General features: G+C 42.0%; 1 protein-coding gene across 2 annotated transcripts in view; it reads left to right on the top strand.

The window, feature by feature from the left end:
* The window catches only part of LOC120526379 (cytosolic phospholipase A2 gamma-like), a 56,634-nt gene that overhangs the window by 1,695 nt on the left and 28,427 nt on the right, over positions 1-26,512 (top strand). The window contains exons 1-5 of one of the 2 annotated variants that reach the window (XM_039749516.1): positions 1,576-1,681; positions 1,785-1,921; positions 12,202-12,427; positions 18,687-18,804; positions 24,042-24,182. In XM_039749516.1, the coding sequence (XP_039605450.1) occupies positions 1,830-1,921; positions 12,202-12,427; positions 18,687-18,804; positions 24,042-24,182 (577 nt within the window). In that variant the 5' untranslated portion in view covers positions 1,576-1,681; positions 1,785-1,829. Of the gene's footprint in view, positions 1-1,575; positions 1,682-1,784; positions 1,922-12,201; positions 12,428-18,686; positions 18,805-24,041; positions 24,183-26,512 lie in introns of those variants that run through there. The other variant, XM_039749515.1, reaches the window with a different exon arrangement.

The raw sequence follows: 26,512 nt of genomic DNA, 5'->3' as shown, positions 1-26,512 counted from the left end.
ATAAATAGTTTTAAAACACATTTAGTTTAACACTAGCATCCCTGAAGCCGTCAATCAAATTCGTAATGCTGGGCCACCTTAAATTCCTTTGCACCTTTTCATCAGCGTCTTTGCTTTGCAAATGTGTCAGTCAGCACAAGCAGCAAGCAGACTGCTACCCCATCCCTCATCGAGGCAACTGAAGTCAAGTCAGACACAAAATTCTCCCAGCTCAAGTCTGTTTATCTGGGTGTGAGATGTTTGGAATTGTATAGGGTAAATAAAATATTGTTATATTGAATACATACATTTCATGTGTTTACAACAATCTGTGTAAGTGTAAGATGATAGAAAATGTGAGGCAAGAAATGTTCAATGCATAACTAAAGCAGAAACTTTTTTCAAGTTGTAAAAAAGACAAAATGCTAACATGAAGTGCTTGATGTTTGAAGACCAAATATCAAATAAACACTTTCACAAAAGATATAACAAAACAACTGCATCTTTATTCAAGAATATAACCAAAGAAAAAGAAATTATTTCATTAACATGTTGCTCTCAATATGTAAAAACCGAAACCCAAATTGACCTCTGAGAATTGAGCTCTGAGAATTGAGCTCTGAGAATTTTGAATTTTGCGTCTGACTTCAGCTGCGGCGGTGGGAGATGGGATAGCAGGCTGCTTGCTGCCACTGCTGACTGACCCATTTACAAAACAAAAGGCACTGATGAAGAGGTGTGAAGGAATTTAAGGTGGTCCGGTATTACGATTTTTTTCATTGGCTTCAGGGATTTTAGTGTTAACAGACTTTCAGCAATAACAGCCACCTCTTCCATTGCATTAGTCCGTGAAATCGAGTGTCTGTTGTAAAACTCAGATCATGACACTGTAGGAGAGAGTGACATTAACGGTAACGCCACATTTATGCTTGACGCTTATGTCATATATAGTAGTTAAAATGAACACAGTGTATTCACTAAGTGTTTTACAGAAACTTGGGGGAAGTAATAAAAAAGGATGGACTCGAGGTGGGGCAAGTATAAAAAACAGAAGCACATGTTGTTACGCCGCATGGTTCACAGTCAAGTGCATGTGTTGTAATGTGTTGCAGTTTATTATTAAAAGTTATTCAAGTTCATTGAAACCTCCACGGTCATTTTACAGCTTACACATTGCCGCAGGGTGACTGTGTGCCTCAAGAGGTTTGTAACCATGTGACTATGTACATGCCTGTGCACATTGACTGTGTATGTGCTAAACATTGGAGGAACAGTTGCGTGTAGTATCACTATCTGAACCTACACCACCCAACACTAAAAGCACAGTGATAGCCAAATGTCCACAGATTCATGGTGAGAAACTCTGGGGAAAAGACGAAAGTTTGTGCAGGCAGAAATGGAAATGTTTGCGAGATCCATATGTAAAGGCAAGGAAAACATCTTTGAGATAAAAGCCGTGGGAATCTGCTAACACAGTGTCTCACACAAAATGCCAGAACTGTAAACAGACCATAGAGTGTGAGTGTTTCTGCAGCTGTTTGCGTCTGAGTATAAATATAAATGGGCCTTTATGTTGTCAGGGAGGACAGACTGAATATGGGTTATATTTCTGGTGTTGTTCTTTGAGTGAATGTTGTTAAGTTTGCTTCTGATTTGGTGGAGGGCACTGTCGTTGATCTAGACTACTACTAACTACATCCCTGTATTGTTTATTTTCTATAAAGCCTATTTTCATAAACTGAGTGTGAGTTCTGAGCACCTGAGAAATTTACTGCTTAATTTTTTTATTGACAATTTCCAAACAGGTTCCAGTCATCGCTGTATTAGGCTCTGGAGGTGGCGTACGTGCCATGTTGAGTCTTTTGGGCTCATTGTCAGGACTTCAGGAAATCGGGGTGTTGGACTGTGTGACCTACATTTGTGGAGTGTCTGGGTCAACTTGGTAAGGAGCTGTTTTCTACTTTTATGATTAAATGCCAAAGGGAAAAGACCATACTTTTAATATTTTAATGAAAGTCCAAAAATTTCACTTTAAATTTAAAAAATATCAAACACATAGATGTGTAACACATATGAAAAGCATGTATTCCAAATAATGAATATTATTTACCTTACACAACTCCAGGCACATTACTACCAGATAAAGAGACTTCAGCTCTGTGAATTTTGAGATGAACTCAGCTCTGTCAGTGGGAGCGATGAGATGTACTGTATTATCTATACTAATAAAAGGCAAAGCCCTCACTGACTGACTGACTGACTGACTGACTCATCACTAATTCTCCAACTTCCCATGTAGGTAGAAAGCTGAAATTTGGCAGGCTCATTCCTTACCGCGTACTTACAAAAGTTGGGCAGGTTTCATTTCGAAAATCTACACATAACGGTCATAACAGTCGATAACGGTCGACAACTTCCGCCATGTTGACCTTTCTTATTTATGGCCCCATCTTCCCGAAATTTTGTAGGCGGCTTCCCTGCAGTAACCGAAACCGATGTACGTACTTATTTCAATGGTATGACGCCACTGTCGGGCGCCATATTGAACTTTCCAACGTCGCTAATTTTCCAACTTCCCGTGTAGGTAGAAGGCTGACCCCATCTTCACGAAATTTGGTAGGTGGCTTCCCTGTGCTAACCGAAACCAATGTACGTACTTATTTCGGTGCTATGACGACACTGTCAGCCGCCATATTGAATTTTCCAAACGTCACTAATTCTCCAACTTCTCGTGTAGGTAGAAGGCTGAAATTTGGCAGGCTCATTCCTTACAGCTTACTTACAAAAGTTAAGCAGGTTTCATTTCGAAATTCTACGCGTAATGGTCATAATGGTCAACAACGTCTGCCATGTTGAACTTTCTGATTCATGGCCCCATCTTCACGAAATTTGGTAGGCGGCTTCCCTGTGCTAACCGAAACCAATGTACGTACTTATTTCGGTGGTATGACGCCACTGTCAGCCGCCATATTGAACTTTCCAACGTCAATAATTCTCCAACTTCCCGTGTAGGTAGAAGGCTGAAATTTGGTACTTATTTCGGTAGTATGATGCCACTGTCGGCCGCCATATTGAAGTTTTCACTGGTCTTTGTTACTTATGGGCCCATCTTCAAGAAATTTGGTACGCGCGTTCCCAGCGCTAACTGAATCCTACTTACGTACATATATACATCTATAGCCTGCAGCTCGGTCACCGTGTGAGGCGGCGTTGGGTCCCCCATCCCACGTTGTTGGCTGCCTGCATATATAAGGCCGTCCGTCGCTCCAGTCTCTACATTCCCTTTCTTGCTTCGCCATGGGATTCACGTCTCCCTGCTGATAACTACAGCCTTTTTATTTAATCCACGGCTTCTCCGCTGTTTTATTGTTCATTTATTACGATTATAGTTATTGTGTAGGTATTTTCGATGAAGTTATCGATGAAACTGGTTGTGTGCTTACAACGCTTGACAGATGCCGAATGTCACTTCAACACAAGTCCTGCAAATACTGTCGTAATTGAAACAAACCATGAAACTCAAACCGATTATAACAGCAGCAATCCAAGCTGTGAGATTTGAGACAAGATTACTGTTCACATGGCCAACTGTACGTTGTATGCTCAAGAGTAAGCTCAGCGCACAACTTGGTCATATTACAACCGGAGGGCCGAACTCACAATGTGGTTTACAAGGAGATCCTTAACAAATAATTATTGGTATATTTTCCCACAGTTTAAAAAGATTTAATTTTCTTCTTAATAAATATTTTAAGGCAGTACTTCGCCGCTGCGCAGCGCGGGTATTTTGGTAGTATATGTATATATGTGTCTGTGTATGTATATATACAGTGTATATATGTATATGTGTGTGTGTGTATGTATGTGTGTATATATGTTGATATGTGTATGTTTAGATATGTGTATATGTAGATACAGTATGTTTATATGTATATATGTATATGTATATATATGTTTATATGTGTGTGTGTGTGTGTATATATATATATATGTATATGTATATATATATATATATATATATATATATATATATATATATATGACAGCAACACTCATAACAGTGACAAAGCAATTACATTGAAAATCATGTTATGTTATTTTTAAAATGTTTCCTTTTCTTTTTCATAACTTATTTAACACACTACTTCTCCGCTGCGAAGCGCAGGTATTTTGCAAGTATACCCTATAAAACTCCAAGCACCTCACACGCAGATAAGGAGCCTTGGTTAGAGCTGGGAGAGCTTTTTGCCAGAGTTGAGCTCCGTCAAAATGGAGGGAATGATATAGCAGGCTGCTTGCTACTTGTGCTGATCTACACATTTACAAAACAAAAGACGCTGATGAAGAGGTGCCAAGGAAGTTAAGGTGGACCGGGTTTACGAGTATTTTTGTAGGCTTCAGGGATTCTAGTGTTAAACCAATTGGCTGTGGGGAGTTTAGCTTATGAATCCAATGAGCTTCCCAAAAGTTGCACTGTTGGGTATGTAGGTTTGTTAACCTCTACTATTATATATTTAGCATCTGAAACTGAATGGTGTGCCTTATTGCTATGCTGTGAAACTAAGTGTTTTAAAGACTGTGTTGTGATGGTGCTTTTATGTTCAGTGATGTGGTGCCTGAAAGTGCAATATGTTTTATTAATGTTTATTAATGTTTTTAGAGCATTATACAAGAAATATAATAGCCTTGGAACTGCAGTTGGATCTATGTGTAAGGCTTAGATTACCATGTGGTGTATTATTGTGGTGCCCTTTAAGTACATTTCTACAACAGCTGCAATAAGATTGAAAGATATGACCAGGATCAGGTTGTCCTGTAATATTGCCAGAATGATTCAGAATAGTGTATTATAGTGCTTCACAGTGCTTGCCAGAACTGACCCAATGAATTCATGCTAATTTTATCCTTTTAAAGGCCACTAACTTTAAGCCACATTAATCTAGAAAAGCATGGAAATTTGCAGACATGCTGTTTTAATTGTTTTATTGGTTGTTTTGCCTGCCTAAGGTAAAGTCATCCCTGAATGAAGGAGCGAAGGAATCATGCAGTAGAGGGGTCCTTTCATCGGATTGGCTGGCCCAGCGCTGTTTCAGCTGTGGAATGGGGAAAGCAGCTTGATGTCTGAGTTCTCCAGGACACTAAACAAATCCACATCATATCATGTGATATCAATTACTATTAAATTCTGCTCTGTACTTAAAATATTGTATTATTGTATATGTATATATACACTGTATACATATCTACACACATACATACTTACACACACATATATATATATATATACACACAGATACATATATATATGCATACACACACACACATAAACATATATATATACATATATACATATATATACATATACACATATATATATATACATACATATATACATATATATATATATATATATATATACTAGTAAAATACCAGGCTTGGAGAGAAGTAGTGTGTTAAGGAAGCAATGAAAAAGAAAAGGAAACATTTTGAAAATAACGTAACATGATTGTCAATGTAATTGTTTTGTCACTGTTGTGAGTGATGAGTGTTGTTGTCATATATATATATTTACACACACACACATAAACATATATATACATATCTATACATATACACATATATATATCTACATATATACACATACATATACATACACACATACATACATACATACACACATATATACACACAAATACATATATATATATATATACATACACACACACATATATAAACATATATATACATATACATACATATCTACATATATACACACACAGCTATTTCAGTATCAGTGCAATACGCTGCTTGTTAAACTTTGTTGTTGTCTTACGTGCAAGTCTGTGTGGATATTATGAACTATCGTATTTGTTCAAGTTCTATTTAAATTTTAAATAGAAGGAATTTTTATTTAGTCGACAGAAATATCTTTGGTAGGAATGGTAAAAACAGACAGGAATATTATTCCTGAATAAATCAACTCAAACCTTAAACAACTTATAATATTTTGCTCTCCATAAAAATATATCCTGTCTAAATTATACAAGTTAGAAATAAAGTAAACGTTAAAAGAACAAACATTCAAATTTCTTTACTCTTATGTAATTTTATATAAAAAATAAACTTAGATTTTAAATATCCCAAAAGATTTTGCTCTCCATAAAAATATATCCTGTCAAAATTATACAAATTCAAATATGAACATGCTGCATAACAAAACCTGGAAATATAAATAAAATGTGTTCCTTTCAGCAATAACAAATCAAATCATTCAGTTGTCTTTGCTCATATGTCATTTTAGAGCTGGACGCCTGGCATCTTTTTGGCCACAAGTTCGTTTCTGTTTGGTGTGAGGTTCTGTGTTGTGGAGATTCTCAGGATGGATTGCAGGTGCTCATCAGTGAGGCGACTCCTGTGTGCTGTTTTGTTAGTCTTTATCACTGAGAAGAGCTTCTCACACAGATATGTGCTACCAAACATGCACAAGGTTCGAGCCGCATGTAGACGGACTTTTTGTTCTTCAAAGTCACCAAAGCGCCGTGCAAACTCAGTGCGCTCAGTTTATCAGCAAAGTGCGATTTGGGAACACCGTAGTGACGACTTGGTTTAACATTACTTGGCAACAGGGAAAGTGGGGCAAGTTGCACTGGTGCATTTGTGTCTCCCATAAAAGCAGCTTCACTTGAAATCACTTTGTGATTGTGCACGGGTAAAACGTCCGCTGAAGTGTCAGATTCTTATTTAATTCTTCTGCTTTCTGTATCTTCTGCATTGCATTCAGGTCTTTCAGGTTACCCTGATGTTTTGTCTCATAGTGCCGTCTTAGATTAAATTCTGTAATTACAGCCACATTAGCTCCACAAATGAGACACACGGGTTCAGTAAACATATACTCAGCCTCCCATCGGTTTTAAAGGCTCTATTTTCAGAATCAACTTTTCTCTTCAGCATCGTGTGAGCTAGCTTCGCAATAACTTGCAGCATCATAAGCTAGACTTGATTAACGCGTAAGTGTTGGCAAGGCAGCTGAAGCGCTGCATTATGGGATCTGTAGTTTATTGTGTTACCAGCGCTTCATATACCCGGCCATTAATAACAATAATACAGTATATAAAATGATCTCGGGCGGATATAATTACACGCGGGCGGATGTGGCCCGCCCTTGAGTTTGACACATATGGACTAAATAGAACTTGAAAAGATTTATTTTTTCAAATGTGATCGCGCAATTCAGATTGAGTTGACGCACTACAGCCTGCATGCCTCAATAAGTCATCCTCCCTCGCTCTTACTTTTTACCGCTCATCTAATGATTACACTGAGTATGGCTTTACCAAAACAATCATTGATGGCTAATAAAGTATCCATTATTCGAGTATGTAGATCGGGGTATATATATACATATATATATACCCGCGTATCGCAGCGAGAAGTAGTGTGTTAAAAAGCTAGAAAAGAAAAGGGAACATTTTAAAAATAACGTAACATGACTGTCAATATACAGTATTTGTTTTGTGAGTGTTACTGAGTGTTGCTGTCATCAAGGATTTGATTATCATTATTTCTTTCAATCAGGTTCGTATTTGTAGGATGTGTTGTGTTCAAGTTACATTCCGTGTTTGTCAATCGTTGTAAAGATAACAGGTTTCATTCATCGATTCGTTTCTTACTGCATCAATAAACAGCTCGTCTTCTTCTTTATCTGAGACCTGACCCACTGCATGCACGGTTTTTTACACTGTCTTCCTTTAGCGGACATTGACTTTTTCCACCGTGTGCTTTGTTTCCACAGTAGCTGGATTTATGAATATGCTTGTATGTATCAGACGCTTCATATTTTTGCTGCCTTTTCAATTGTGTAATTCGTTTTGTTCAGCTCTTTGGAACTGTTGCTTTTATCTGTGCACTCGCCAGTTCACGTGAGCCGCTCGGTGTACATGCATCGAAGTTTCCCAGCTGTGCTGGTGCCATCTCGTGCTATGTCCATGGCTGTATTTAATGTTACCTTAGTCCTGGCACTTAAAACTTTCTCTCGAGTTTGTGCCAAACACCACCCTGACCATCTCATCTTCCTCTGCATAAGCACAGTTCTTCACCCGTGAATATTTAGTGGGAGTTTGCTATTGGATTGCCGCTGACGGACGGCCTTATATGGGTAGGCACTAAATTACAAACGCCAGTGCAGCCTGTCTATGAACTTAATTTAAAGTGTAGGTTTACATCGTGCTTTGTTTCAAGTAGCAGAACTCATGAATATGGTTGTATATGTCACTCGCTCGCTTCTTATTGTTTCGCTGCCTTCTCAATTATATAATGCATGTTTTCTTCAGCGCTTTTGGGGTCTTCCTGGTTTTCTATGTACTGCGTGATTACGTGGAAGGCGTGATGATGTCACACGAAACTCCCCCCACGGGTTCAAGCTCATCTCCATTACAGTAAATGGAGAAAACAGCTTCCAGTTATGACCATTACGCGTAGAATTTCGATATGAAACCTGCCCAACTTTTGTAAGGAAGCTGTAAGGAATGAACCCTGCCAAATTTCAGCCTTCTACCCACACGGGAAGTTGGAGAATTAGTGATGAGTCAGTCAGTCAGTCAGTGAGTGAGTCAGTGAGGGCTTTGCCGTTTATTAGTATAGATATATATATATATATATATATTGTGAACCTTGCCCCGGACACAGACAGGCAGACACATTAATGTCACCCACAAACACACGTTTATTATCCATTTTCTTATTTACAATTCCGCTCACCAACCCCCAATACCCCTCAGTCCAGGCCAATCCAATGCTTTCTCTTTCTCCCTCTCTTTCTTCTTCTTTTTTCTCTCTTTTTTCTCTCTTTCTCTTCTCTTCTGACCGCCTCCTGCCTCCTCCAGACGTTGCCACACTTTCACCCGACTCTTGTCATCGACTGGAGGGAGGCGGCCCCTTTAAATAAGCACCCGGATTTGCTCCAGGTGTGTTCCCGGCAATCTCCCACCAACATGCCCCAGTGTGGCGGAAGTGCCGGCTGTCTCTCCCTTGGCACTCCGGGTGTCCCTACTTTCTCTTCCCCCCAGCACTTCCTGGTATGGCGGAAGTGCTGAGGTCTAGGGTCTTCTAGGTATTGGGGTCCCCCCGGCGGTAACCCCGGGTCCCAACAGGGTCGAGCTTCTGAGCTCTTTCCCCGAAGCCTCCAGGGCGGTCGCCCCCTCAAGGTCTGGAGGAGGCACCAGCCCTCCTCTTGTCTTCTCAGGCGTCCCGGCTGGGTACCACCTCCATCCAGCTGCCCACTGCCCGGAGCGCCATGTCTCGCGAGGGAAATTCTTCCCCGAAGTGGGTCCTACTACGTATCCAGGGTCCAAGCCGGCACCCTGGAACGTACCACTTTGGCACCCCCTCCGAGGTTTTCTTGCCCTTTTGGAGTGAGCCACTCACGCCTCCGTATCCCCCGCCAGTAGTGGGGCCGCCCCATTGCCAGCGACAAATCCTTCAGCGAAGCGTCCCGTCCTGTGAGGGCAGGTTCCCGACCATGCAGGCCCTTCTGCTCGTCCGGGGTCCGGTCCTGAAACAAACAGAAACAGGGGGGCAGAGCCACTGCCTGGACACCCTTCCCTGGCATCCTTCTGTGCCATGCACTGGCAACGCTCCCCCCTCCGACCGGCACCCCGGCACTTGCCTGTTTGGCACCCCCTCTGTGGGTTCCGTGCCAATCGGATTGGCTCCGACGGGTACGCTCTTACTGTCGTCTCCCCCACCGACTCCGGGACTTTTCCCTGCCACCGCAAAGGACGACCTTTCTTATCGGGAAAATCGGCACTCTCCCCTCGATTCACCCTTTTATTCTGGGATGCTATAACGGCTTGAGTCTGCCTATGGGAAAGGTACAGACCCTGTTCGGTTTGCGTTCCTATAGAGCGACGGGAGACTGTTGCAGGCTTGGGGCGTAGGGTGCTAGGACCCAGGGCACTCATCAGCCCGCGTCCTGCCAACCCTCTCGCTGTCTCCCTTCCCCTTGCACACAGAACTCACCGTCGCATGCAGTGTCGGACAACCCCCTACTTGATACCATTCATTCGGATCACGGCCGAGTTCGGTGGGTTCTCCTTTGTGCTGTATGGAGTCGATTCTACTCACCATCTCCGCGGTACCAGTCCGTCCAAAGATTCCAGCATCGCGCCGTTCTGACGTCACTGACGCGCCTGCCGTCACCTTCAGACTTTGCAGTTCAGCACGAATGGCACCTGCAACATTGACAAGCACAGAAAGTCAGTCGACAATTGACCTACCTGGTTGTCAGTCTGGTTATCGCCGCCTGCTTTCTGTGAAGCTTCTCCAGCCCAATCGGGTCTCTCCTTGGCACTAGATAGACATTCCTTGGTCCTGCCTCCATACAATCATTGGCAGGCAAACAAGACACACCCTCCAATCCCGTGCCTGTCTCAGGGAAGAACTTCCGGTCCGCAGCCATCTTGGCTCCTCTCCTCCTGGTGTGACGCCATTTCGGCTCTTCGTGTTGCAGCGTCTCCTCCATGGCGGCTCATTTCGCCGATGTCGCGTCCACAAAGCGCCGCGGATCGGCGTGCGTTTGCCATCCTTATGGACCCGGGCAGCCCCTGCCTGCTAAATACCAAACGTCTTGGCACAGACAGAGGGCCCCACGTTGGGCGCTAGTGTGAACCTTGCCCCAGACACAGACAGGCAGACACGTTAATGTCACCCACAAACACATGTTTATTATCCATTTTCTTATTTACAGTTTCGCTCACCAACCCCCAATACCCCTCAGTCCAGGCCAATCCAATGTCTTCTCTTTCTCCCTCTCTTTCTTCTTCTTTTTTCTCTCTTTCTTTCTCTTCTCTTCTCTTCTGACCCCCTCCTGCCTCCTCCAGACGTTGCCACTCTTTCACCCGACTCTTGTCATCGACTGGAGGGAGGCGGCCCCTTTAAATAAGCACCCGGATGTGCTTCAGGTGTGTTCCCGGCAATCTCCCATCGACACGCCCCAGTGTGGCGGAAGTGCTGGCTGTCTCTCCAGAGGCACTCCGGGTGTCCCTACTTTCTCTTCCCCCCAGCACTTCCTGGTGTGGCGGAAGTGCTGAGGTCTAGGGTCTTCTAGGTATTGGGGTCCCCCCCGGCGGTAACCCCGGGTCCCAACAGGGTCGGGCTTCCGAGCTCTTTCCCCGAAGCCTCCAGGGCGGTCGCCCCCTCAAGGTCTGGAGGAGGCACCAGCCCTCCTCTTGTCTTCTCAGGCGTCCCGGCTGGGTACCACCTCCATCCAGCTGTGACACTGCCCTACCACCAGTGAAGACACGTCGGTCGGAGCGCCATGTCTCGCGGGGGAAATTATTCCCCGAAGTGGGTCCTACTACGTATCCAGGGTCCAAGCTGGCACCCTGGAACGTACCACTTCATCATCCCCTCCGAGGTTTTCTTGCCCTTTTGGAGCGAGCCGCTCGCACCTCCGTATCCCCCGCCAGTAGTGGGGCCGCCCCATCGCCAGCGACAAATCCTTCAGCGAAGAGTCCCGTCCTGTGAGGGCAGGTTCCCGACCAAGCAGGCCCTTCTGCTCGTCCGGGGTCCGGTCCTAAAACAAACAGAAACAGGGGGCAGAGCCACTGCCTGGACACCCTTCCCTGGCATTCTTCTGTGCCATGCACTGGCAGCGCTCCCCCCTCCGACCGGCACCCCGGCACTTGCCTGTTTGACACCCCCTCTGTGGGTTCCGTGCCCATCAGATTGGCTCCAACGGGTACGCTCTTACTGTCGTCTCCCCCACCGACTCCGGGACTTTTCCCTGCCACCGCAGAGGACGACCTTTCTTATCGGGGAAATCGGCACTCTCCCCTCGATTCCCCCTTTTATTCTGCATGTGTCACGATTCCCTCCTCATCCTAAATTTTATCATTCTTTTCCAGACGTTTTATTAGAACACCTTCTTGAGCTATGCCCCCCGGAACTACCCCCCCATCCAGGGCCTGCACATCTGAGGCCTGTACTTTTCTGAACCGCATATGGCCCCCAAACTGCTAAGAACGGCCCTGATGCCAGCTCATATTATGTTTAACTCTTCTCAGCTACAGTATGATTCACAACAACATCTTTGATATTGACCACAAGAAAAAGTGTAAAGGGGAGGTTCAAAGATAGTATAGTTCATATTAGATTGTTTTAAATTGACATGTCGTATCCAATGTCACTGTTATTCACGATATGCTTGATTTTCTGCTTACTTAGGGCTATGAGTTCTTTATGTGAAAATCCTGAGTGGACTAAAGATTTAGAATCTTTAACTAAAGACATCTGCAGTAAGATCGTAAGACAAGATGCTTCTTGGGAAAAAATCATTGACATTATCTTTGAGGAAGAACGTCTCCGGAAAAGATTGGTGGAAGCTGCCAGAAAAAACGACTTCTCGTTGACAGACGTTTGGGCAGCAGCTGTCAGCTATCTGATTGGAAAGGTAACATTTACTTGTCTGCTGTGTGTTTTTGTCATGTAACGCTTTCTGTCAGATAATTATTTGTGGAATTTTTCATAATTTTGAAGTTTTAAATGCATTTAGTGAGATTTACTTTACTTTGCACATATTTTCCGAACCATTTAACATATTTGACATGGGATATGATGTAAATATATAGTAGTAAAGTTGACATTAAAAAATGCAGTTATTTTTTATGGCTTGTCTGGCAACCAAAGTCTAAACGTCAAACTCTGCCCGTGACTTTAACACATACTGTGTGAAGCTCAGGATGCCACCCTTTGTTGTGAATCTCAATTTCGTTTTCAGGGCTTTAACTGGCATAAGCCAGATTTTGCAGTTGTAATAAATGAACAGACACAGCGTGAAGGTTTGGGGTTTTTAGGCCTCGTATACTGTAAAAAAAAGGTTGTTTTGTTAGTGTTTTCAACTCAGTACAACAGACAGGAATAAAATGGTTGGGCGGACAATTTGTAATGGAGGACAGGAAGTGATGACATGATGGGGAAGCCATAGTGATGGATGGGTAAATGACGTCATCGTTAGGGGACCAGAGGTAAGAAAGGAACCTGGAAGTGGGTGGAATCAGCAGTCTTCTGGGAATAGTTGTGGCGGCGGTGCTTTGTTCTTTCTGGAGAAACATAAAAAGAGAGGTTAGTACCCCGCCATTGTCCCCTGGCACGACTTGTCGGGGTCCTTAAACCGCTCCCCATGCACTCGTGCGTGACACAGTGTTTCGGTCCCCTTTTGCTGTTAATGTACACAGTGTTCCAAAAGTCATACAGCTGGAAGTAACTAAACTCCAGTGCAATGGTAAACTTTAAAAATATGTTTCTTTGCTTGATTTCAACTAAACGTACATTACTCAGAGTTTCTGTCCAAGGCTTTGCAAGTGTGCTATGTACAGATCATCTTTGTTTGGTAGAACATACAGTGGTGAGCAGGTCTTTTCACCAATGAAAATGACAAAATACAAGTATAGAACTGAGCTAATGTATACACATCTTTGCAGTAAATTAAGTGTTACATTGACCCTGTTGGACATTCTGAGATGTTACTGGATCCCATCAAAGTTGCTGGATATCCTAGCTGGCCTGTACACTGGTACTGTGAGTGCTGTGCAGAGTAGAAGCTGACCTTCTGCATTTTTCCCAGTTGATTCTGGGGTTCGTCAGGGGTGTGTGTTCTGCTCCTGCTCTGTTCAATGCTTGCATATACTGGGTGTTGGGCAAGGTTGTGGGGTCCAGTGGCTGTGGGGCATCTGTTGGTGAAGACGTTGCCTATGATGCTGTGATCTTTAATAGAGGCTGTGATCGGGGCTCTCGAGAGATTGAAGTATGAGTGTCTAGGCTTGCAAGTGTCTTGATAAAAAACAACATCCAGGCCTTTAATGACCTCTTGGGCACAGCCATCAGCAGTGTGTCTGTCCTGTCTGCGGAGAGAGTGTCGACCTCATCAAGAAGTTTACTTACCTCGGCAGTGACATTCATGTCTCTGGTGACTCTTACTATGAAGTTAGTAGACAGGCTAGGAGAGCGTGGGGGGTCATGAGGTCGCTGGAAAGGGATGTGTGGCATGCCTGATATCTCTGCAAAAGGATGAATGTCCAAGTCTTTAGAGTCCTGGTGATTCCTGTTATGAGACATGGATGCTATCCAGTAACCTGAGACAAAGACTGGACTCCTTTGGTACTGTGTCTCTTTGGAAAATTCTTGGGTACCATTGGTTTGACTTTGTGTTGCTCATGGAGTTCCAAATGAGGGGCATGACCTGCATTGTGAGGGGAAGTCAGTTAAGGCACTACGGCCACGTGGTGCAATTCCTTGAGGGTGATCTGGCTTGCAGGAACCTCACTGTTTATGACCCAAGTGGCTGGACCAGGCCAAGGGGTTGCCCATATACAGTTAGGTCCATAAATATTTGGACAGAGACAACTTTTTTCTCATTTTGGTTCTGTAAATTACCACAATGAATTTTAAATGAAACAACTCAGATGCAGCTCAACGGCAGACTTTCAGCCTTAATTCAGTGGGTTGAACAAAAAGATTGCATAAAAATGCGAGGCAGCTAAAGTATTTTTTTGAACACAATCCCTTCATTTCAGGGGCTAAAAAGTAATTGGACAATTGACTCAAAGGCTGTTTCATGGGCAGGTGTGGGCAAGTCCGTCGTTATGTCTTATCAATTAAGCAGATAAAAGGCCTGGAGTTGATGAGAGGTGTGGTGCTTGCATGTGGAAGATTTTGCTGTGAACAGACAACATGTGGTCAAAGGAGCTCTCCATGCAGGTGACAGAAGCCATCCTTAAACTGCGAAAACAGAAAAAACCATCCGAGAAATTGCTACAATATTACGAGTGGCAAAATCTACAGTTTGGTACATCCTGAGAAAGAAAGCAAGCACTGGTGAACTCAGCAACGCAAAAAGACCTGGACGTCCACGGAAGATAACAGTGGTGGATGATCGCAGAATCATTTCCATGGTGAAGAGAAACCCCTTCACAACAGCCAACCAAGTGAACAACACTCTCCAGGGCTTGGTATGTGTATCGATATCCAAGTCTACCACAAAGAGAAGACTGCATGAAAGTAAATCCAGAGGGTGCACTGCAAGGTGCAAGTCACTCATAAGCCTCAAGAATAGAAAGGCTAGATTGGACTTTGCTAAAGAACATCTAAAAAAGCCAGCACAGTTCTGGAAAAACATTCTGTGGACAGATGAAACCAAGATGAACCTCTACCAGAATGATGATGGCAAGAAAAAAGTATGGAGAAAGAGTGGAACAGCTCATTATCCAAAGCATCCCACATCATCTAAAAACACAGTGGAGTCAGGCAGTGTGATGGCGTGGGCGTGCATGGCTGCCAGTGGCACTGGGACACTCGTGTTTATTGATGAGGTGACACAGGACAGAAGCAGCCGATTGAATTCTGAGGTGTTCAGAGACATACTGTCTGCTCAAATCCAGCTAAATGATGTCAAAATGATTGGGCGGCGGGCGTTTCATGATACAGATGGACAATGACCCAAAACATACAGCCAAAGCAACCCAGGAGTTTATTAAAGGAAAGAAGTGGAAAATTCTTGAATGGCCAAGTCAGTCACCTGATCTTAACTCAACTGAGCAGGCATTTCACTTGTTGAAGACTAAACTTCGGACAGAAAGGCCCACAAACAAACAGCAACTGAAAGTAAAGGCCTGGCAGAGCATTAAAAAGGAGGAAACCCAGCATCTGGTGATGTCCAGGAGTTCAAGACTTCAGGCTGGCATTGCCAGCAAAGGGTTTTCAGCCAAGTATTAAAAATTTTATTTTCTGTTATTTAATTTGTCCAATTACTTTTGAGCCCCTGAAATGAAGGGATTGTGTTCAAAAAATGCTTTAGTTGCCTCACATTTTTATGCAATCGTTTTGTTCAACCCACTGAATTAAAGCTGAAAGTCTGCACTTCAACGTCATCTGAGTTGTTTCATTTAAAATTCATTGTGGTGATGTACAGAACCAAAATGAGAAAAAAGTTGTCTCTGTCTAAATATTTAACGACCTAACTGTAACACCTGGTAATTTCCAGAGGGTGGGACTGGACCACATGCCTGCCTGGGTGGGGTTGCCAACCAGGATCCTGAGCTGTTTTGTCATGTGGTGGGTGCAGCAACTTGCTGTACCAGTGCATTCTCCCCAGCACGACCTGACCTGAGCTGGTGACATCCAGTAAGAAGCCGTAAACAATGTGATAACATTGGATCCTTCTGTTGTATTAGTTTAATGTATGGAATTTTACCATTAAACCAATCAATTTTTAATATTCAGTAGAAAAGCTGACAATTGCAGTTTTGCCTGTTAGTTTTTTTATTATGTTTATTCATGTTAAAACTTTTTTTTTCAATATAAAATCTAAATAAAGAATTTGGCAGCCTTATTGAATGAATATTTAATTTTCATGGTGTGCTTCCATAACTTTAAATCTCATTCCAGTGGGAGTATAACATCCTGTGCAACTGATGATGGGCTCCTTTTGCTAGAAGTGTATAATAAGAATTATAAGTTGCAATCAATAAGGCTGATGTGTGCTTTGTTTATTTTTTCTTTTTTTTTTTGTGTTTCATAGACATGTGCAACAAAAACAACAACATTTATTTCTATAGCACATTTTCATACAAACAGTAGCTCAAAGTGCTTTACATATTAAAGAATAGAAAAATGAAAGACATAATTATAAAACAAAATAAATCAACATTAACATCGAATAAGAGTAAGATTCAATGGCCAGGGGGGACAGAAAAAACAAAAAAACTCCAGACGGCTGGAGACGAAATAAAATCTGTAGGGATTCCAGACCATGAGACCACCTGACCAGTCCCCTCTTGACATTCTACCTCACATAAATGAAACAGTCCTCTTTGGATTTAGGGTTCTCACGGAAGGGCTTGATGATGATGATGGTCACGTAGACTTCTTCCTTTTAATCCGTCCATCATTGTTGGAGCATCATGAAGCTTTGAGTAGGTGGAGGTGGCGCAGGCCACCACCACAAAGAAACCGGAAAAAGAAACAGAAGAGAGAGTAGGGGTCAGTACCGATTTTAGAGCCACCATGAATAGTTATTATGATGAACTGAACATACGGAGTATGCAGGATTAAGTTAAATTACGATTAAAATGAAGTTATAAAAAGGCCATGTTAAAGTAATGTGTTTTCAGCAGTGTTTTAAAGTGCTCTATTGTATCAGCCTGGTGAATTCCTATTGGCAGGCTATTCCAGATTTTAGGTGCATAACAGCAGACGGCCGCCTCACCACTTCTTTTAAGTTTTGTTCTTGGAATTCTAAGGAGACACTCATTTGAGGATCTGAGGTTACGATTTGGAATATAAGGTGTCAGACATTCCGATATATAAGATGGGGCGAGATTATATGTGCAGATTTTGGTTTGAATTTCCAATTGCCATAGAAAGTAAACCCCGGCACCCGTTTTTAGGTGTGTTCACATATGATGTGCAGAACACCTATTATGACAGCCCACGTCTGTATGCATGGAACAATTCAGCTCCCTGTGGACTAATGTTATTGAAATATGGCAGAGTTATTCTTCAAGGAAATATGTCAAAACAATTCAATTTTCTTTTAGATTTCTTGAACAGATCACGCTGTGCAGTTTTAAAATTTCACAATTTCCCTTTGGAAAGAACTGGCAAATTTGCGAGCTTGTCTCTCTTAAAACAGAGAAATGTTCTGTGTGACTTCAGCTATAGATTAGTTCACTGTTTTAGCCTTTCCTTGAGAGCGGTTACACCAACTTGTATATTTTCCAGTTTTTCACCTCTAGTAGACGCTACTGATGGCAAACAGGTCCTCAACTCAAGTGAATGAAAAATCAGCAGACCGTGTGCACTTGGTAGGAAGTCGCTTTCGCGGCTGGCTGCTTGCGTTTGTGCACAGTAGATATCCAAATGTTACAAGAACATAACTTTATATGGAATTTACTAAAACCCATCAGCAACAAAAATTTACAATAACATATTAGGTCCCCTGAAACACCACTAATTATTATAAAGCTCAGTACTGCTTACTACTTTCTCATCAACAGTTTGCCAGAGTTGAACTCAAATGATTACATTTCCGGTGTCTTTAACCCAACGATACACTTTGCGCATCCATTGGTGTATCTTATTTTTTTCCTCTCTCTGCTCTCTTTTTATCCTCAGACAAACACTTCTTTTCCCTTTTCGCAGCACTTGCCAAGACGGTCAAACTACTGATTGTTTTCCCTTCCTTTCACTTTATATAAAAACCATCGTCCACCCAGAAGAGAAGATGGCATCCACAGTCATAGTTGCCAGATTAAATAGTTTCATGCACAGTTTGGCTATTTTTTTAATCCATTATCTGTGTAAAAAGTGGTTTGGGCTTGACTCCATTGTGTGCAATTTTGTAAAGACCAAAAATGCCTTTTTGCATTGCCAAGCTCCTTTAACTTATTTCTTTCCAACCTGACAGAGAAATAAAATTTTTAAAGTGTAAAACGTGTGTTTCACAGATAGTTACATTACAGATAATTCAACAAATGAACTGTCAGTCACAGCTTCTGCTTACCAGGTTATTGATAACATTGGGCATTGCAGTGGGAATCCGCCAGTTACGGCTGATCGTTTATTTGTTTTTAATCTTTGCCTGCTTTTTTATTTTTTTGCCTAAAATGTATTGAGAAATGCAGACTGCTCAGTAATTAGGTTTATATTTTCAGGAAAACACTCACTTTCTTTCAAGTCATCAAAAATCTGTGAAAAGGGGGATGAACCCATACCCAGTATATGCTGCCATTGATAAAGAAGCCTTCAACATAGACGAAAAGTATCACCCAGGTAATGTAACTGTTTTATTGTGTTATCAGATCACCTAACACAAAAAAGAACAAATTAACTTCTTGAGTTGTTTTCTTAATGGGGGAAAGAAAGAAATGTTAAAACCAGCAATGCAACTGTTATCTGATTTGGCAATTTCTCTCATCGTGCTAAGTATCATAGTTCAGTTGTGGTGCTGATTTATTCACACAAATCTGAGAGACAGGCTGCGGGCCGAGGGGAGGGGCAAGCAGGACCTAAGGAGTATGGAGCCGGGTGGTGCCCACCTCACTCACGCGCCAGCCTCCGTTCGAGACGTTCTACCTCTTACCACGTGTTGGAATGCACCTTGCCTGTGCTTAGCTAGTGATACCTGTTTGTTCAACAGACATTATCATCTATAGATTGTTAAAGAGTAGCGTTTGATGTTTTTGAGAGAGAGATCAGAGCTATGTGTGTTTCAGAGGGTAGCTGCTAATTGGCAGAGACATCACGGCCATGTGCTCTTCTCCCCACGTAGGGGACGCTCTCCCATCAGAGCTGAACACGATCAGATACAGTGGCGACATTTGACGTTGGAGCGTACCTACTTTCCGCCAGTGATACCTTACCAACTTTTTACATTTTTGGCAAAAAGATCACAGCTACATTCTCATCCCTGATAGCAAAACCAAAAATATTGTATATCAAGTGGCCCTTGGATACAAAAGATATAATTATAAGTTTTTTCTCAAAACCAATTATTACATTCTTTTTTTAGTTATTGATTTTTTTAAAGTTTGTCGTGTTTCACTACTACACGGGAAGAGCTGCAGGGGACAGTTAGTAATAAATAAATGGGAACTATTGGAAAACTAAATAAAAAACAAATGTGCTTTTAAAGTGAATAAAGAGATTAAAATCAGAAAAAGGCAACTGACCAGAAAAGAAAACAGGGTTGTAGGGAACAGTCTTAGACTGAGAAGTTGTGACTTATATTCTTTGGCCAGAGAGTATCACAATGAATTGCACCCTCTGGATGTGGATTTTAGTTTAATAAGTATGGGGGAATATGTCTCACAAAATTAAATATATAAATAAATGCGCAAATATATAAATCACTATATAAAAAATATATATACATATACTGATTATATATATATAATCTGATCAAAAAAATTAAAGGAACACTTTTTAATCCGAGTATAGCTTCAAGTCAATAAAATTTGTGGGCTATTTATCTGGTCAGTTAAGTAGCAGAGGGTCTTGTTAATCAGATGCTTTGGTGCACTAGAGGGGCAACAAAGAGACGACCCCCAAAACAGGAATGAATGGCTTAACAGGTGGAGGCCACTGACATTTTTCCCTCCTCATCGGTTTTTCCACTAGTTTTGCATATGGCTACGGTCAGTGTCACTACTGGCAGCATGAGGAGGGCAATACCTGCACCCTAAAGCGTTTGCACAGGTAGTCCAACTTCTCCAGGATGGCAGGCATATCAATACGTGCCATTGCCAGAAATGTTGCTGTGTCTCCCAGCACAGTCTCAAAGGCATGGAGGAGATTCCAGGAGACAGGCAGTTACTCTAGGAGAGCTGGAGAGGGCCGTCGAAGGTCCTTAACCCATCAGCAGGACCAGGCAATGAGGAACAGGATGAGTACTGCCAGAGCCCGAGAAAATGATCTCCAGCAGGCCACTGGTGTGAATGTCTCTGACCAAACATTCAGAAACAGACTTCATGAGGGTGGCCTGAGGGCGTGACATCCTCTAGTATGCCCTGTGCTCACTGCCTGGCACTGTCGAGCTTGATTGGCATTTGCCATAGAATACCAAAAATTGTCCACCAGTGGTGCCCTGTGCTTTTCACAGATGAGAGCAGATTCACCTTGAGCACATGTGACAGACGTGAAAGGGTCTGGAGAAGCCATGGAGAACATTATGCTGCCTGTAACATCGTTCAGCATGACTGGTTTGGTAGTGGGTCAGTAATGGTCTGTAGAGGCATACCCATGGAGGGACGCACAGACCTCTGCAGGCTAGACAATGGTACTTTGACTGCCATTAGGTATCGGGATGAAATCCTTGGACCCATTGTCAGACCTTATGCTGGTGCAGTGGATCCTGGGTTCCTCCTGGTGCACGACAATGCCCAGCCTCATATGGCAAGAGGATGAAGGAATTGATATCATTCACTGGCCACCACACTCGCCTGACCTCAATCCAATAGATTACCTCTGGGACATTATGTTTTAGTCCATCTGACACCTCAGACTGTCCAGGAGCTCAGTGATGCCCTGGTCCAGATCTAGGAGGAGATCCCCCAGGATACCATCCTTCGTCTCATTTTGAGCATGCCCCGCTTGATGTTGTCAGGCATGCATACAAGCACGTGGGGGCCATACAAACTACTGAGTATGATTTGGAGTTTTTGCAATGAAATTTTAGCAAAATGGACTAGCCTGTCGCATCATTTCTTCACTTTTAATTCAGCCCTCTGTAGGCTGATCATTTTCATTTCCATCAAACGATGTGCCATCCTTTCGTTCCTAAAACATTTCCATATCAGTAGAGATATCCATCAGGATATTTTTTTCCTTTCAGACTGATGTGCTTTCAAAGTGTTCCTTTAATTTTTTGAGCAGTTTATACAGTATACTGTACAGTATATGCAAAGAAATGATTGGAGCCATCAAAACCAGTGTTTTCATTACGCCTGCTTTAGGTCAAGAAATCCAGCATTGGCTTTTTCATCCCATGCCACATTATTTGAGGTCCCTTTCTTTATTATATTTATCAAGGGTGCCACTGTCTCAGAAAAGCGTGGGACAAAACCACTTTAGTTTGGCATCGACTTTTGAACACTGTGGTCTCATTGTGACCCTGTCCACTAAGTAGCCCAATTATATGGCCTCCTCTAAACCAAAGAAACATTTCTTTGGATTAATCAGTAGACCGGCTTTACCAATTGTATGGAGCATGGCCTTAACCTGCTCTGTGTGTTTTTCCCATCTGACAGAATAGATGATGACATCATCTAAGTAGGCGACAATATAAGAATTCTGGGGACGTAACATTTTGTCCACCAGATGCTGAAAAATTGCTGGAGCCTGGTGCAATATGAATGGGGGAACACGATATTGTCATTGTCCACTTGGGGTACTAAACAAGGTCTTGACCTTTGCGGAATCTGTCAGAATCTATAAGTTCGGTAACCCTGTGCCCATTAACTAATACCACTCTTGTAAAGGGAAAAGACAAGGGATTAGCAATGGCGCAGTATCCCTCTCCTTTCACCTAGCTGCAGTCCATTGGCTTGCTGAGTTGATGTCTAAGGATGGTATGCCTGACTTTCCTGTGCTTGAAACAGCACAGGGGAGGTGTGCACTTTTCCTTGGGTCTCATTGAAGGCTGATGATGGGCAACGCATCCCATTTGTCGAGCAGACCTTCCTCTTCCTGCATGCTTGGCCTGAGCAGCCACCTAGTGACACTCGAGGGTATCTATGTGAGCATCCATATTTTTGTACGCTTGCCTGTGGACCAGCTGGATGAAAAAGTCAGCGAGAGCGTTGACCAAAAGTTACTTGTTCCATGACCTGTTTTAAATTATTAATATGTAAGTTATTCAAAGTAAGTTAAGTTCTACCCTCCTGACATTTTCATCTTTCTGTACTTACACACTTCAGATTCTACAGATTCAATGTCAACACTTTATTATTCTAAGATTTAAGTTTTTTTTCTGTTTTCAATTTAAACTGTTATATTTAAATATATCACTTTTGATTGTTATTTTGCTTGTGTTCAGTGCATGGGCAGTTGTCCACCTCACCTATGATATCAATTTTGCTGGAGTAGCAGTTGTGAGCCATTGAGGCTGCTGTTCGCATTTTGATAAAATGATGAGGACCCTTGAAAGACTCCTATTTGGTCACCAGGATTCAAAAATGAATTGATGGCACTTAATCGTCATCATCCTCATCTTCATCATCACTGCTTAAAGAGCTCATCTAAATGTTATTTAAAGAGAAGGTTAAATAACTTCATGCACTTAAATACTTGATCATTTAGGGATTGCAACTAGAGAACAGCTGCTGACTTTGAACATACAGGGGTGGCCAAAAGTGGGTTTACAGTTGTTTGTACTGAAAAAGACATGCAGGTTATGATTATTACAATAGATTTATTAACTCAATAGCTGTATTAACTTTATTGACTCAAAAGCTCACAATGTCACAGTGCACTCAGGTACAATCTCATAAGAACTCAAATTGCTGGCCTTACGTAATCACAACTCTAAACCTACTTTTGCCCACCCCTGTATTTTGCCCTTTTTTATTCAGATCATTGATTCTCGTTTCTGTGTAACTAAACCTTGAATAGCTTTTGACTGCGTTTCTGCATCATGCTATCGTCATGATGTAATGTTTGACTTTAATATAAATTAGCACTGTGTTACATTGATATATTTTAAATGACATACTGTATGTAGTCAACTACAATTATATCTTGGTGAACCATGGTGTCATATTTTGACCGGGGTTCCTCCCCTGTCTGGGGTTCAAGTTCTTTATGTTAATTTTTACTTTTGTTAATTATTTCAATTGTTCCTTGTTTTTCGATTTTGTTGTACTATCTAAGCCTTTGCTATTTTCTGTATGTTTTGTGGGTGGCACCTCAAGAGGCAGGGCCACCTACTAATCATCGCCAGGAGCTGCCCTCCACTTTATAAATCAGGAGGGTCTCCACAGTTCCTGGCTGATTATTTCAAACTTGATAAGGAGTGATGAGCTTACTTGCGTCTCTTTGATTTATTGGATTTCTGTGTTTTTTGAACCTTATTGCTCTATTTTTGACTATGTTTCTCAATCACTGACTTTTTTGCTTTGGATTGCCTGTGTGTTTGGGGCAATTGATTTGCTTCATGTGCTCCACAGATCTTCATTATATTAAAGAAACATTTAATTCAATTAACATTTGCTGTTTGTGCTTATTATTAGTTGGGTTTTCAAGGTGATATCCCCCTCTAGTGGGCACGTTTTGGAAGTGCTTTTGGAACATGTTGAGCTTTATATAGTCTCAGTCTCAACAACAGTCCCACAACACACAGGACTTTTGTTTCTGCCATGCCATACTACTAGACAGGAAGATTCCATTTAGAGAACTTGGTGTGAAACTCTAAAACCCTTAAAGATGAAACACATCAGTTTCATCCTGGCTATTAATGCAAAAGGCTTTCTAAAAATGTCTTCATTCTCCATTTTCCTTTTTTTCTGTAATAGAAATTTGGTTTGAATTCACACCCCATGAATGCGGCTTTCCATATTACGGAGCATTTATTGAAACATGTGACTTCGGGAGCAAATTTGAAGAAGAGACTGTGACAAAAAGCCACCCAGAGCTTGATGTGTGTCATTTACAAGGTATGGGCATTCATTTACATTTGATAAAAACAGTTTACTGCAGTACTGAAAACACAGATGAACTTGATAGAATGCTTGACCTGGGAAAATCACAACTAAATTACGACTAATTGCCTTATTGCTCTAAACAGGAGCGAGTGGTGGCTCTAAGGCCTGGGATGTGTGCCTGTAATTGTAAGGTTGCTGGTTTGAATCCATTAAATGCCAGAAGTGATTCCGCTCCATTGGGTCCTTGAGGAAGACCCTTAATCTGCAATTGCTCCGTCCTGGGTATGACGTTAATGTGCATCCAGCCCCAGGTCTACCAACTTGCAGGGAAAAACTGGGGGGGTTGGTGGCAGGATTGGCACTCCAGCCAACGTAAAAAACCTCCCACTCTTCAGTGTGGTGCTGAGGTGTCATCCATTGCTCAGCTGTACTCAGATCCCAATCCGGGTGGTTCATTTTTTTCATCGCATGCCCCCGACTTCTTTCTCTAAACAGGGGAACAACAAGCTGTTTAGAGGGGCTATGCAAGATTGTTTTTGGGCCTCCATTCGGCATGTATTTTATAAAGCAAACTATTCTTAAGAGTCAAAAATTGTATGTACCAACATGGGTGCCAGCTTGTCATAAACACTGGACAGTAATCTAATATTAAAAGCCACTACAATAATAATTAACAACATGATCACTAATAGTCTTGTTCACACTTCCAAGTTCATCTGTGTTTTCTGCAGCTATAATGCATATAATGTGTACCACACCAGTAAAATCAAATCATTTTATGGTCACATCTCATTCACATCAACATGGAGGAGCTTTTTTTTTGTGATGTGATTGCTGCATATTTTTCACACAAAGATGAGGTAAAATACCCCACTGCCCACCTTACTATATTTTTCTCCACAGGATAATCTCACTGCACAGCAAGACAACCCAACCACGCTATTACATATGAGCCCCCCTTTCCTATTTATTAATGTTTGCTGGAGATGTTGATGATGTGCACTGTTCTCCAAGCACCATAGAGCTTCAAGTTTCTTTCTGTATCTAACACATCTTTAGGGTTGTATTCAGAAAGACTGACATCATTTTCAGCCAAGTGGGGATCAAACAAAATGTGTATATGTGATAAGAAATGAATCTGGGGATGTCCTTATATATAATTTGATACTATCCGTATGTATGGTGTTCGCGTAAATACCTCGTCCAATACAAGTTGGAACCATGCAATGGGACTCTAACTCTGTAAGTATGGCTGTTTGGAACTGGCTTGTATCAAAAGCCTTTAAGTACCACGACATCCTATTGGCCGTAGGGGTTGGACAGAAAAACTATAACTTTTTTCACTCCCTCATTCTCTCTCTCTCTCTCTTACCAAACTGCGGAATGACCATCTCACACCATGAACTGAAAAGGACAACACAATGAAGAACACAGCTCGGCAACCATATTGAGACAGGCAATGCAGCCTGTCCTGAAGAAAGCCAACCACAAATGAGGACTTAACTAGAGACATTTTTAAGTAACTAACAAGTCTGTGTGCCGCCTGAAACTACACATCACCATTTATTAGGCTGTATGGTTGCCAATATTCAAATGTACTTCGCTTATTGTTATTATTTATGAATATCTTCTTCTATAATACGCTACCGTGGCTGTTCGTTTGTCTGTCCAGGATTTCAAATCACCTGTAGCTCGCAAACCGTTTCACCAATTGACTTGAAATTTGGTACATAACGTGACGTCTACTATCCACTTTCGGGGTGATGATTTTTACTACTCTTTTTATTTTTATTTTATTTTATTGTAGAATCAACTCTCGGCAGAGTGCAGCAGGGCGGCCATGTGGTGCATGCGTACGGGCACCGTTCTCATTCCCTACCACACCAATCATTCTTGATGCAGATTGAAGACTTAAGTGCCAGTTTAAGTAAAATAATTTAAGAAAACGTACTAAGTAATTGCAACACAAAAACTAACTTAATCGGTTTTAATGCAAAAAGATGCTGATGAAAGAAGAGAAGCAGCGGGCCGCTAGGGTGGAGATAAGAAGAGCTGCTCAGGAAGCAGCAAGCACATCAACCTCTGAGCAAACGAATGAAAATGTGCAGAGAAAGAAAGAGGAGGAAAACTTGGAATGCTCAAGTGAAGTGCAGTACACTGTTACTGGTTATCAATGATACATTATTTAAAGTGTAACTTAACTCCTGCTTGTCTTTTACTACACCTAATTGCCTGTGGTTATAAATGTAGAAGGGAAGGTGGGGAGAGGTTATCTTCTTATATAATTCGTTACCGTGGCTGTTCGTTTGTCCAGGATTTTAAATAACCTGTAGCTCGCAAAC

This window comes from Polypterus senegalus, chromosome 3 (genome assembly GCF_016835505.1).
Source record: "Polypterus senegalus isolate Bchr_013 chromosome 3, ASM1683550v1, whole genome shotgun sequence".
Taxonomy (NCBI): domain Eukaryota; kingdom Metazoa; phylum Chordata; class Cladistia; order Polypteriformes; family Polypteridae; genus Polypterus; species Polypterus senegalus.
The sequence above is the reverse complement of the archived record's forward strand: the minus strand, read 5'-3'. Positions and strand labels throughout refer to the sequence as shown.